General features: G+C 51.3%; 5 protein-coding genes across 5 annotated transcripts; 3 read left to right on the forward strand and 2 right to left on the reverse strand.

Moving 5' to 3' along the window:
* Positions 1-780: 780 nt before the first annotated feature.
* On the forward strand, positions 781-4,261 carry ARB_00520 (uncharacterized protein; the record flags this gene model as incomplete). Its single annotated transcript, XM_003013289.1, has 4 exons — positions 781-923; positions 1,012-1,514; positions 1,559-3,566; positions 3,643-4,261. 4 exons carry the CDS (start codon positions 781-783, stop codon positions 4,259-4,261), a joined length of 3,273 nt encoding a protein of 1,090 aa, XP_003013335.1.
* Positions 4,262-4,614: 353 nt separating this feature from the next.
* Positions 4,615-5,445, reverse strand: ARB_00521 (uncharacterized protein; the record flags this gene model as incomplete). The annotated part of the gene is made up of 3 exons (XM_003013290.1): positions 4,615-4,875; positions 4,936-5,172; positions 5,254-5,445. The coding sequence occupies 3 exons, from the start codon at positions 5,443-5,445 to the stop codon at positions 4,615-4,617; spliced, it is 690 nt and encodes a 229-aa protein (XP_003013336.1).
* Positions 5,446-6,719: 1,274 nt separating this feature from the next.
* On the reverse strand, positions 6,720-8,278 carry ARB_00522 (uncharacterized protein; the record flags this gene model as incomplete). Its single annotated transcript, XM_003013291.1, has 2 exons — positions 6,720-7,887; positions 7,947-8,278. 2 exons carry the CDS (start codon positions 8,276-8,278, stop codon positions 6,720-6,722), a joined length of 1,500 nt encoding a protein of 499 aa, XP_003013337.1.
* A 785-nt stretch (positions 8,279-9,063) lies between these two features.
* ARB_00523 (uncharacterized protein) lies at positions 9,064-10,839 on the forward strand (the record flags this gene model as incomplete). Its single annotated transcript, XM_003013292.1, has 5 exons — positions 9,064-9,097; positions 9,272-9,346; positions 9,447-9,515; positions 9,587-9,945; positions 10,009-10,839. 5 exons carry the CDS (start codon positions 9,064-9,066, stop codon positions 10,837-10,839), a joined length of 1,368 nt encoding a protein of 455 aa, XP_003013338.1.
* Positions 10,840-11,740: 901 nt separating this feature from the next.
* ARB_00524 (uncharacterized protein) lies at positions 11,741-12,905 on the forward strand (the record flags this gene model as incomplete). The annotated part of the gene is made up of 2 exons (XM_003013293.1): positions 11,741-12,197; positions 12,250-12,905. 2 exons carry the CDS (start codon positions 11,741-11,743, stop codon positions 12,903-12,905), a joined length of 1,113 nt encoding a protein of 370 aa, XP_003013339.1.
* Between the last annotated feature and the right edge of the window lie 24 nt (positions 12,906-12,929).

A 12,929-nucleotide genomic window follows, 5' to 3' on the forward strand; every position in this document is an offset into this window, starting at 1 on the left:
AGTCAGGAGACTTCGAGACTGGTACTTATCCGTGTAGCTAACTGGTTAGGCTGTCAACGAGGATGCGTACTCCGGTTGGCATTCAAATTGCTTCGGTGCATGACCACCACAGGATCAGGCGACGCGGCAAGGAACCCGGCCCAACCAGGCTCTCGACCGCTCTGGTCCCTGGACCAAGCAATCAGTGGGCTGTTCCTCAAAGTCTCTCTAGCGGATCAGGGACTGCGGCCTCATGGATGGTGACAAGTTTGTGTTGGTACTTGTCCCACGGTGACCCTCGAGTCGGCTACAGCAGCCATCCATCCGGCGATAGCGTCGGCAAAACATCCAACTACATAGTTAACTACCCGTCAGTAACTAACTCCAACAACTAACTTAGTTATGCAACAGCTCACCTGTCAACCCACTGTGAATCCCAGCGTCTCTCTGGCAGTCAGGCCGCATCCATCACCCAGTAACTGTGGTCAAGCCGATGTCTTTCGTTGTCGCAGTCTCGCCGTCCCAGACGCCCATCCTTGCTTTTGGCTTGCGCATCCCGTGGAGAAACCTGCGGGGTAGACCAGCTAGTTAGTTAGAGCAACAGGAGGAGCCGGGCAACGGGATGCCGCCGATCACCAACTATATAAAGACAGCTCGCCGTCTTCACCCCCCGGAGCTGCTGGACAGAACACGCAACATCCACCAAGCACCACGCCGTGGACAGTGAAACAGTCAGTGTCTATCTTCTAGGCCACCATCTGTGTCTGTTTGTGTATACCAGAGCTGGCGAGGCAAGAAACCATGGGCGCGACAGCTCCCAAACAGGCTCCCATCTACCCTGTGCTTGCTGAACAGCCCGTAGGCCAGCATATCACGTCCATCTACAAGGACCGTCTACGCCAGTTCACGGCTACAGGCCAGTACCAGGGCCATAACCTGCTAGAGTGAGCTCGCGTGCCATCTACATCGTCACCAGATACATGACATTGCCGTTGTTTACATAGCTAACTAACAGCTGGTGCGGGGATACAGCAAGTTCTTCTACGCCCTCAACGACGATGAGAAGTACGTAAAGCTTTGGGTCTACTCGGTGCCAAACCTCGAGAGACCATCGTTCAAGGATGCCGTCAAGAACGAGTTCAAGCCTACTCGCAGAGGAGAGTCGTTTGGACCCAGCTGGTCGACTCACTGGTTCAAGATACAGCTCACGGTTCCCGAAGACATGAGGAAATATGACCACCTCGAGTTCCATTGGAATGCCAACAACGAAGGGATGGTCTGGACTGAGGATGGCCGGCCATTGCAAGGTCTCTCTGGAGGCGACAGAACCGAATGGATTATCCCCAAGGACTTTAGAGACGGTGCACCACACATCTTCTACATCGAGATGGCCTGCAATGGCCTATTTGGCAACTCAGACGGCGATCTCATCAAGCCTCCCAGTACAAACAAGTACTACAGGCTTGACTCGGCCAAGATTGTGGCTGTCAACCTCCAGGCACGAGCTTTGAACTATGACTTTTGGCAGATTGGAGGTTAGTAACTAGTCAAGCAACGTAGGATCAAAGTTCAAGCATAGCTGACATGGTCATAGATGCTGCTAGAGAGTTCCCTTCGGATTCCTGGCAGGCTCACAAGGCCTTGATAGTTGGCAATGCCATGATGGATGCCTTTATTGAGGGCAATGGCAGCCAGGAGTCTATCATCAAGGCACGCAAGGTTGCCCAGGAGTACATTGGAACGAAAGTTGACTCTCCTGATGTCTACAAGACCGAAGGCGAGCCCATTGTCTTTGCAACAGGCCACTGCCACATCGATACCTGCTGGCTATGGCCATTCGCTGAAACAAAGCGAAAAGTAGCTCGGTCCTGGTCGACCCAGTGTGACTTGATGGAGCGATACCCGGAATTCCGTTTTACCTGCTCTTCGGCACAACAGTTCAAGTGGCTTGAGGAAGGATACCCCTATGCATTTGACCGAGTCAAGAGCTGGGTGAAAAAGGGTTCTTTCCAGCCCATTGGCGGCAGCTGGGTTGAGCATGACACCAACCTGCCCAGCGGTGAGTCTTTGGTTCGTCAGTTCCTGTATGGCCAGAGATACTTCGAGAGCCGTTTCGGTAAACGATGCACCACATTCTGGTTGCCTGACACGTTCGGATACTCCTCTCAGATTCCTCAGCTCTGCCGCCTGGCTGGGATGACCCGTTTCTTCACCCAGAAACTCAGCTGGAACAATATCAACAACTTCCCGCACACCACCTTTAACTGGGTTGCCCTGGATGGTAGCCAGGTCATCTGCCATATGCCTCCGTCAGAAACATATACTGCCGAAGCTCATTTCGGTGATGTTAAGCGTAGTATCACCCAGCACAAGTCCATGGACCAGGACAACACCTCTCTCCTTGTCTTCGGAAAGGGTGATGGCGGTGGTGGCCCCACGTTCGAACATATCGAAAAGCTACGTCGACAGAGAGGCATGAGTGACACTGTTGGACTGCTGCCCCGTGTCACCATTGGAGGCTCGGTCGACGATTTCTTTGCAACGCTTGAGAAGAAGGCTGTGGAGGGAACCAAGTTTGTAACCTGGTATGGAGAGCTGTACTTTGAACTCCACCGAGGAACTTATACCACCCAATCCAATAACAAGAGAAACAACCGCAAGGGAGAATTCCTCCTCCGCGAGGTTGAGCTTCTTGCCACTCTAGCCTCCCTCAGGAGCTCCTCGTACAAATACCCCAAGAAGGAGATCGACAACATGTGGGAGCCAGTCTTGCTCTGCCAGTTCCATGACTGTCTTCCCGGTAGCGCAATCAGACTGTGCTATGATGAGTCCGATGCTTTCTATGCTGAAGTGTTCAGGATTGGCGCAAAGGTTAGAAATGAAGCCATGAAGGAGCTTGGTTTCCAGAGCAAGGAGTCTGGATCAGACGGTAGACTTGTTGCATTGAACACCCTTCCCTGGCCTCGCTCTGAGATTGTCAGGATGGATAACCCAGGCGTTTCCTCCGGCTCTCCCCAGTACGCCCTGGTGAGCGGTGGCACCGGAGTGATGAAAGTTGAGCCATTGAGCTCTACTCAGTCTACTTCGCTTTCTGTAAAGGAAGTAGAAACCGGAGTTTTCGAGCTACGCAATGACAGCCTAGTGGTCAAGGTCGAGAAGGGCGTTATCACCTCCCTCTTTGATGTGAAGGCAAACCGCGAAGTGATTGCAAAGGGAGGAAAAGCCAACCAATTTGTCATCTTTGACGACAAGCCATTGTACTGGCAAGCCTGGGATGTCGAGGTCTATCACCTTGACTCACGCAAGGAATTGCCCTCCACGGAGACCAAGATTGCAGAACAGTCTCCTCACCGGGTCAGCGTTGTGACTGAGACCAAGATCAGTGACAAGAGTTGGGCGAAGACCACCATCAGCCTTTCTGCCGAGACCAAAGATAGCATGCCTATGGTTGAGATGGACTGCGAGGTTGAATGGCAAGAGACGATGAAGTTCCTCAAGGTCGAGTTCCCTGTTGACGTTCGCAACACCGAGGCATCGTATGAGAGCCAGTTTGGTATCACCAGACGCCCAACCCACTACAACACCACGTAAGTAAATACCTTTTTTTTGAATTGAGTTGCAAAGACGGGGTAGAATGCTAACAATGCATCACGCACGTTATAGTTGGGACATGGCCAAGTTTGAGGTATGCTGCCACAAATGGGCTGATCTGTCCGAGAGCGGATACGGAGTCTCTATCCTGAACGACTCCAAGTACGGTTTTGCAACCGCAGGCAACCTGATGAGGCTCTCCCTCATCCGTGCCTCGAAAGCACCAGATGACACCGCAGACATTGGCCATCACCGCATCCGGTACGCTATCCTGCCACACTCTGGTCCACTTGACTACCGCACTGTCAGAGCAGGGTACAACTTCAACCACCCACTAGCCATAGAATCAGCCTGTGGACCTGAGACGGTGCAAGATTTCCAAGCCGTGAGACTGGTTGACGCCACGCCAGCACTTGTTCTGGACACCGTGAAGCGTGGTCAAGACGACGAGGACGTTTCTAATGACGACCTGCCACGCCGTAAAGGCAAGAGTGTGATTGTGCGTATCTTCGACTCGATGGGAGGACGCAGCACGGGTGTCCTGGAGACAGATCTCAAGGTGCAGAAGGTGTTCAAGTGTAATCTTCTCGAAGATGATCTGGAAGAGCTGCCGATCGAGGGATCTGGACCCCGGCGTGTGAACATTGTGCTGAGAGCCTTTGAAGTTGCAACGTACAGACTTCAGCTGTAATGTGTTGCTGTGAGTTTTCTTATCACATTCATTTTTCACAAGTTCTAGTTAGTTACCCCATGTCCACTTAATGATGACGATCCAGTATTTTTTACCCCATAACTAGGTAAGCAACTAGTTAGCTAGGCAAATAGGATGTGGTCAAATCTGTGCAATGAAATTGATCCTATTATGCATGACACTTCTATCTAAATGTGTAGTTTAACTTGTTAAGCAAAAAAAAGAAGACGAGAGCATCCGCAAGCCCCAAGGTATATATCGCTTTTCCGACCGTGAACCCCCAAAACACCGTCCATAGACCATATTAGGTAGTTTTACAAAATGCTAGAAAGGCAAAATGAAAAGGACGAGGGTCACTCTCCTCTAACATACGTGATCTTCAACCTCTTGAGAGGCTGCTTGCTATCACCCTCGTCGCCCGTCTCTCTATCCCGACGTGCCGACGACGCATCGCCCACAGACTTTCTATTACTCTTCTTATTTGCAGCCGTCTTGTTACCACCTGCTGCTGTGGCAGAGCCCTCTTTACCCTCGCTCTTGATGCCCGGAGCAGTCGACGTAGGCGTCTGGGCATGCGAGGGAGTCGTATGAGCACTCGAGGGAGCCGGGGAATCCTAGACACGAGAGTCAGCAAAATAAACTTATATGTAGAAGTAAACGGGCGATCAACACACCCTCATGAAACTGGTCGAGCTGCGGGAGAACACCCTGTCGGAATCAGCCACCTGACCCTTCCGCCTGGTCGTGGGACCGTTGCCTGAGCCAAACGAGCCACCGATCCCACCGCCTCCCATGCTCGAGAGGCTCGATGCGCCCTTGATGTAGTTGTCGAAGCCCTTGATGATGTTTCCTGCGCCCGTCTCCTCGAGGTAGGACTGTTCGAAGCGGTATATCGACTCTTCCAGAGCGGCCTGTAGGGTGGAATATGAAGTCAGTCACCGGTGCGAAACCGAAAGAAACAATAAAGCTTGTGCTGGAGGCGTTGTAAGTACCAGGTTCTTGTCCATCAGGCGCTTCTTCTGCAGGGTATCTCGCAGCTCACGCCTTAGCTTCTCGTAGTAAGGGATGCCGCGCGCAGGAGCTTGCTGGTCAGCAGCGCCGGAAGCCGTAGGCGCAGCGGCCGCGGACGACTCGTTGGCCGTGGTGGTTGCATTGGGGGGCGCCGCGGGAGCTTCTGAAGCCATCGCGGTCAAGAGCAAGCGCTTTACAGCTGGTGATGTCGGCGTTGCTGGCGGTGCTGGCGGTGATCCTGTACAGAGACGGGACGGCGTTGGCGTTGTTGCAGCTTTCTTCGTGTTCTTCGAGACGCAGCTGAGAAGATAAGAGCAGATAAGGCTGTGTTTGCACTGTTTGCACTGCGACGCCTGCATAAGAAGCAGAAACACAGAAGAAGCGCTGCATCGCCGCCGGCCTTTCTTTGCATCTTCTGTATCTTCTTATATGATTATATTTTTGATAATTTATATCTTGCTGAAGGATATAGAGATCAAGCGTTGCACGATGGACCACCATAAGCATGGAGATATGGACATGGGCGAGTGCAGCATGAACGTCAGTCTACTATTCGTTGCTTGTACTACGACTGCTAGTTACTGGTTATAAGATCTTCAACTAACGGCTGCTAGATGCTGTTCACCTTCTCGACCAAAAACCTGTGCATCGTCTTCCCCCAGTGGAGAGTCACCGGCCTGTTCTCGCTGCTGCTCTCGCTGGCGGCCGTCGTCCTGCTGGTCGCCGGCTACGAGGCCCTGCGAGACTTTACCCGGCAGTACGAGCTGGCGACGCTGGGGCAAAAGGACCTGCCATCCAGTGAGTAACCTGAATTTTCATTATTACCCTTTAATTCTCACTGTCCTGCCTTTGTTTATCTGCGTCGTCTCATGAACGGCCGGTTTGACAATTCGCTCTCATGGAAGACGTCGGCTGTACGCAGCCAATGCCGGCGTCAGCGTCAGCGTCAACGATACCACACAGGCTCTACGGTACAGCTGTAGGAGACGAAAATAGCTCACTGCTCTGCTCAGACCGGACAGGTAGAGGATCCGTCGCGGAGCGGAAAGCGAAAGTCACCCGTGCAGGCCTGTATGCGGCCCAGGTCTTTTACAGCTTCTTCATCATGTACGTTGTTTTTGCTTGCTCTCCCGGACTTTGGCATCAAAATTCTTACGAGTTGATAGGCTGCTGTTTATGACGGATAATGGCTGGGTCATGCTGGCCGTGGCCGCGGGTGCGTTTATGGGACATCTCATGTTTGGAGAGTCATCTGCCTCCAAGACAGTTTCATGTCATTGATTGAAAGTGCAACTGGGCGGGTATCTCGGGCGCACTGATTAATTTTTGGCTGTTCTCCAATGAACAGGAGAGGTGTATATATGATGATGATGATGATGAGCGTTGTATGACGTTGCTCTAATCTTTATTCTTTTTGTTGATATTGTTACATGACAGATGGAACTATTCATGGTACTTCGGCGTCACTGTCGTCGTCGCCAAATCCAAAGCTGAATCCTCCACCTCCAGCCGCAGAGTCAGCGGTAGAATCATTCGCAGTTTTGACTACTTCATCCCACTTTCTCTTCTTCTTTGCCTCCAGCTCAAGCAGGGCCTGCTCAAGCATGTCCGAATAGGTCTCTTGCATTCTCTCGACAAACAAGCCATACGGATCCTCGACGTCCTTTCGGAAACCAGATACCTGGTCTGCTTTATTCTTCATAAAGTCCAGGGTGGAACGGAGGTGTTTGCGAGGCACAAAGTTCTGCGTGATGGCTATCGACTCTGACAGATTGACTACCAGATGCCACCAGCCCGAGGGGACATGTAGGACCTCTCCTTCGCCGCATATGCCTTCCAGACAGCCGGGAGTGTTCTGCGCCTCGTCGTGGAAGTTGAGAAGCCATTCTGCAATGCTGAGGGGGGAGGTTACTTCTGACTGGTCGGCAGAGACATAGACGCCTGGAGGAGGCGGTAGGGATGCCGAACCAGGGAACATGATCCAGTACTTGGAACCTCGCAGCACGGCGTTCCATGCGCTTGTGGCGTTGGGATCCTTGTGAAAGGTGCTCCCGCTCCTTGCAGGGCCGATGATCAGCCACTCCTTATCTGGCCGCTGGTTGCCCAGTACAGCGAACAAGTCAGTTCCAAAACATGAGGGTGGTTGAAAGACAGCCTCTTCAGGACCGGTAGGTAGTCCCATCTTGGAGACAAAGTTCTTGTCAAAGAGGTACAGCGGGCTCTCGTCGGAGTTGTTGTTCATATAGTCTACGTATGTCCTGAACGGCCAATCCACTGCCTCTGCACGGAAGAGGGTATCTGGATGGGTTTCTAGTATTTGTCCGACAGACCACGACTTGAAGGCCGGCCACTGTTTGACTGGCTCGGTAAGGATGAAGGGCTTGTCTGCCCATGACTGGTCAAACTCGGCCTGAGTCATATTGGCCAGACGGGGTATCCTGTTCCTAGACGGTATGTCATAGCAAGCGGCCAGGGAGAGATGGGCACACTGGAACGGCCGGTGCAGCGTGTCTGAGAACAGCTGCGAGCAGTCTGGCGAGGCGGCCTTTGACTGCGGCAGGTTGAGATATGTCGAGTGCCAGTCTCCCTGCCATGAGAAGCTTGACGGTGATGCCCTGGGATATACGTTAGCAGAGACAACATAACCAGACAGCCAAGTATAAATAATACTTACTGTATGAAAAGAGCCTTCCAGAGCTCCTCTGCCCTAGTAAATGCATAGAGAGCCCTGCATGTCATTCCCAGTCGTCTCAGCGTCGAGGCATCAAACGACTCCAGCACCGTCAACACCAGCTCGTCCGGCAGCAAGCCAAAGACGCCCATGGCAGGCCGTATGTCTCCTGCCGCTACCAGTCCGTTGCCAGAGGGCTTCACGCCCAGCGGATGGACTGGAATCGCATCACCACCGTCGCTTTCGCCTTCGCCTTCGTCTTGGTCTTCCGGCTTCTCGCCCACCGGCTGTTCTGCTCTGTCACCGAGCTCGCATCCCGTCGTGTAACTCTTCATCTATACAGCAGCAGCCGAGCTAGCCGTCAGTTAATACGACCTCCAGGCTGACTCTTTGTTTTTTTTTTTTTTTTTTTTTCCTTTTGTCTTCCTCGTCCTCGCTCGCTTATTGATCGCTGTGTCTCCAAAGCCATCCACAAACCTGGCAATTGACATAGATGTAACTATGTAGTTAGGCAGATAATCGGCAGCCCACCACTGACTGCTCCGTCGCCGTCACCACAGCTGTGAAGCGACAATTAAATGCATAGAACCCAAGCAAGCCAGCAGCCGGACAGCTTCATGCATCTTCCTTCTGTCTCTCTCACGGCTTTTCTGCTTCTTCCTGTCGTGCCTTTTCACTGGCTGGAAATCCCACTAGCAAGGAAAAAACGTTAATTAAAAAAATTTCAACCCACTTTGAACTTTTTTTTTTTTTTTTCTCTTTTTTGTCTTTGGCGCAAAAAAAAAAAAAAAAAAAAAAAAAAAAAAAAAAAAAGCGACTTTAGAAGAAAAAAAAAAGTTGACGGAAAAAAATCTTCAACTTCATCTTTCACACACACACAAAACCACCAACTACACCAGCAACCAGCAACAACTAACACAGATAGTAACTATCTGTCAACAGCAGAAGAGAAGACACTCACTACTAGAAATCCAGACGGTGCTTTCAAGAGAGCACCAGGTTTCTAGTCTCCTATCTTAATACTCAGCTTCCACGCCGGCGCCTCGTCGTCCTTTTCGACCCCTCCGAACTTGACCACAGACTCTCACGTCGTGGTCATTCTACTCTTATAACCGCAATCATGGCTGACAAGGGACTTGAGGAGATTCCTGATGGTAAGACGGACCGAGAGATGTCTTCTTTTCCCTCTTCACTGCGGCTTCACGGCTGGTTTGGCTCTGGTTGCGACGGGGGGAGGGGCGCTGTGGCGAGCCTCCAGCAACGGAGCCGTGCAGCGCAGTGAAAATTTCGCCCATCACGGATTACGGATTGCTGACTCGCGACTACAGGCCAGATCGAGTCCAACTATGACGAAGTCACAGATTCGTTCGATGCTATGAACCTCAACAGCGAGTTGCTTCGAGGTATGTGGTGACAATCCATCCCGACTCGTGCCCGCGCGGGGGAGGGGAGTTGAGCGAGGCAGCGAGTGAGCCGCATCAAACTGACGCACGAAACCTCCAGGTGTCTATGCATACGGTTTCGAGCGCCCGTCTGCTATCCAGCAGCGTGCTATCATGCCAGTCATCAAGGGTACGTTTTCCACCACCAGCTCGCATAGCTGTTCCCGCGTGTGTGCCGTCCGCTAATGCGCCCTTATACAGGCTCCGACGTCATTGCCCAGGCCCAGTCTGGTACTGGAAAGACTGCTACTTTCTCCATCTCGGCCCTCCAGAAGGTCGACACCAACCTCAAGGCTTGCCAGGCCCTTATCCTCGCTCCCACCCGTGAGTTGGCCCAGCAGATCCAGAAGGTCGTCGTCGCCATTGGTGACTTCATGAACGTCGATTGCCATGCCTGTATCGGTGGAACCAACGTCCGTGAGGACATGAAGGCCCTCCAGGACGGCCCCCAGGTCGTCGTTGGTACCCCCGGCCGTGTCCACGACATGATCCAGCGCCGTGTCCTCAAGACCGACCACATTAAGATGTTCGTCCTCGACGAGGCCGACGAGATGCTTTCTGTTAGTTACCCTAGTGATCTAAGCTCAAGAGTGTTTTCTTTCAGTTGCTAACGCATGTGATAGCGTGGTTTCACCGAGCAAATCTACGACATCTTCCAATTCCTGCCCCAGTCCACCCAGGTCGTCCTTCTCTCGGCTACCATGCCCCCAGACGTCCTGGAGGTCACCACCAAGTTCATGCGTGACCCCGTCCGCATCTTGGTCAAGAAGGCCGAACTTACCCTTGAAGGTATCAAGCAGTTCTACATTGCTGTTGAGAAGGAAGAGTGGAAGCTCGACACCCTCTCTGATCTCTACGAGACCGTTACCATCACCCAGGCCGTCATCTTCTGCAACACCCGCCGGAAGGTCGACTGGCTTACCGACAAGCTCCAGGCCCGTGATTTCACCGTCTCCGCCATGCACGGAGACATGGAGCAGGCCCAGCGTGATGTCATCATGAAGGAGTTCCGCTCCGGCTCTTCTCGTGTCCTCATTGCCACCGATCTCCTTGCCCGTGGTATCGACGTTCAGCAGGTCTCCTTGGTTATCAACTACGACTTGCCTGCTAACCGTGAGAACTACATCCATCGTATTGGTCGTGGTGGTCGTTTCGGCCGAAAGGGTGTTGCCATCAACTTCGTCACCGCTGATGATGTCCGCATGATGAGAGAGATCGAGCAGTTCTACAGCACCCAGATTGAGGAGATGCCCATGAACGTTGCTGGTAAGCTATTTCCTTCCAATTCCGTGCGACCCAGAAAGAGGAAAAAGACTAACAATTATCTTTCTAGATCTTATCTAATCACATCTCTTTTTTTCACTTTCGGCATACCCACCCCTTTCCAGAACTCCTTTTTTCTTTCATCTTTAGAGTCAATCATGCCCTTCCCTTACGGTATCTCCGACGAATGATGTCACTGTTTCTTGACGGCCTTTTGAATCTGAATGACGGGTACTACTGGCAGTCATGTTGTTCAGTACAAAAGTTTCATTGCTTCTCAAAAAATCTTTTCTTCATGGCTTGATGATTCCTTTTCGAAGGCTTTCGACATGAGAGGTGTGGCGGAATAGGTCTGTTAATGTATGCCGATCCAACTCCTTTGTCTCGAGGGCGTCGCCCGTGTCTCATTTGTGTGCTATCATTTCAAAATGCCAGTTTTTTCCTTTTTTTTTGTCCATGTATCTGATATTCCTCCAGTTTGTTTCTCCTTGCATGGACATGCAATTCCTGCCCGATAAATTTTCTGGGAGGAATACAGGTCTGCGAGGAGAATCTCTCTACTATTTCCCTTCATCTCTTACTTCTTTCCTACCCATGGCGCTACCCTGATTGATTCCGGCAAATATGGGGTTTTCACTACACGAGCAAAAGGCACCAGGCATGAAGCTGCAGGCCATACAAAATGTTTTCCTGGCTAATGACAGAAGAGACCGAAGAAAAAAAGGAGAGAAGAGGGGGCCTGAAATTGCTTAAGATGATGATTTATGTGGTTATCTTACGGTGTCTTGGTTTCTTTTGCTTGCTGATTCCCCCTTTTTGCCCAACCGAGTCGATACTGCATGTTTGTGCGTTCTGCTATAGATAGAGCTAAAAATGGGAGTTGACTTATCTTCTCTTTCATCTATTTCGCACTGAGATGCCTGTACCTTTGCCTCGTGGCTTCTAGTACTGCTGCACGTAAAACGGTGGTTGATGTCCTGAGGTTCTCAGATGGGACGTGGAGTTTTCATAGGTACTTAGATACCTACAACTCACACTCTCTACTTCCGTCCGCTTCACCATAGACACCAATAAGCCCCCATACCATCAACAATGTCATCTCAAGGCCAACAACCGAGTTCCCTAGCACCAATTATCCAGCCAAAGCAATCTCCGAACCCAAACATCTCTTCCCCAGCGTCCCTCCTCTGGGCCCATCAGCTTCACCGTGAACAAAACGCACTCTCCACCCAGATATTAGAACTAGAATCATCACTGAAGTCTTCCATCGCGGCAATTAATGACTCTCTTCTGGCTAAATTAGACGCGTTCACAGGGCAAATTGACCATCTCAAGAGCGAGGTTGAGCAATTGAGACGTGATAGAGCTGCAGAGGCCGAAAAGGTGGTGAGGTCAGTTGAGGATAAGCTGAGTGAAAGACTCGGTATTATTGACGAGAGATTGAGCACCGCTTTCGCTAGAGACTATGAGATGACGAGTGAGATGGTTCGGGAGGAAATTGGGAGGATTAGGGATGAGATTGTTGAAGCTTTCAAGGTAGCTGTTGCTGGTGAGTTTTTGGCTGCAATGGTATCATATAGAATATGTCTGACTCGGTATAGAATCAAGACAGCAGCAGCAGCAGCAGGTTGATACCCTACAACCGAGACAGAGAGCATTGTCACTGGTTTTACAGGATGAAGCATGCCTAAATCCTGAAATTGAGCAGTCTACATTGGTAGAGCCAAACCCTCTGCCCCAGCGTGAAACACAACCGGTCATTGTTTGGCAGGACAATGTACAGCCATTATCAACTCTCCACTGTACCTCAATAGAAGAACCACTGGCGCAGCCCAGGAACGCAGTGAATACCGGTATTGACACAAGAGGTACTGACCGCCCAGTACACACAAGAGCCAATGGTACCCGCCTGGACCCTCCTGAGTTAATTATGCAGGGGCCGATTCTGCTATCGGACTTTCTTGAGCTGGGCCCGGCATATATAACCCTGGGGTATGATGAGAGTCAGGTAGCAATGGCTCTGTGGAAAGGGTTAAACGATCCGCTCCTGCGAAGGCTGGTGGCCAAAGAAATGCCTGAAAAGTACGACCGTTGGACATGCACCAAGTTCGGGGAAGTGGTCAGACGACTGAACAGTCACAAAGAAGGTATAGATACAGAAGCAGAAATGAAAGCGGTAAAGCCAACGGAGGGAACGAAGAAAAAGAGACGGCGAGTAATTTCGGTCGTTTGGCCGACAGATGAAGAAAGCGGTTAGCAAGCTGCTGGACGTAGGATGGAA

The sequence above is a fragment of the Trichophyton benhamiae genome (assembly GCF_000151125.1).
Source record: "Trichophyton benhamiae CBS 112371 chromosome Unknown contig01356.0, whole genome shotgun sequence".
In the NCBI taxonomy this organism is placed as follows: domain Eukaryota; kingdom Fungi; phylum Ascomycota; class Eurotiomycetes; order Onygenales; family Arthrodermataceae; genus Trichophyton; species Trichophyton benhamiae.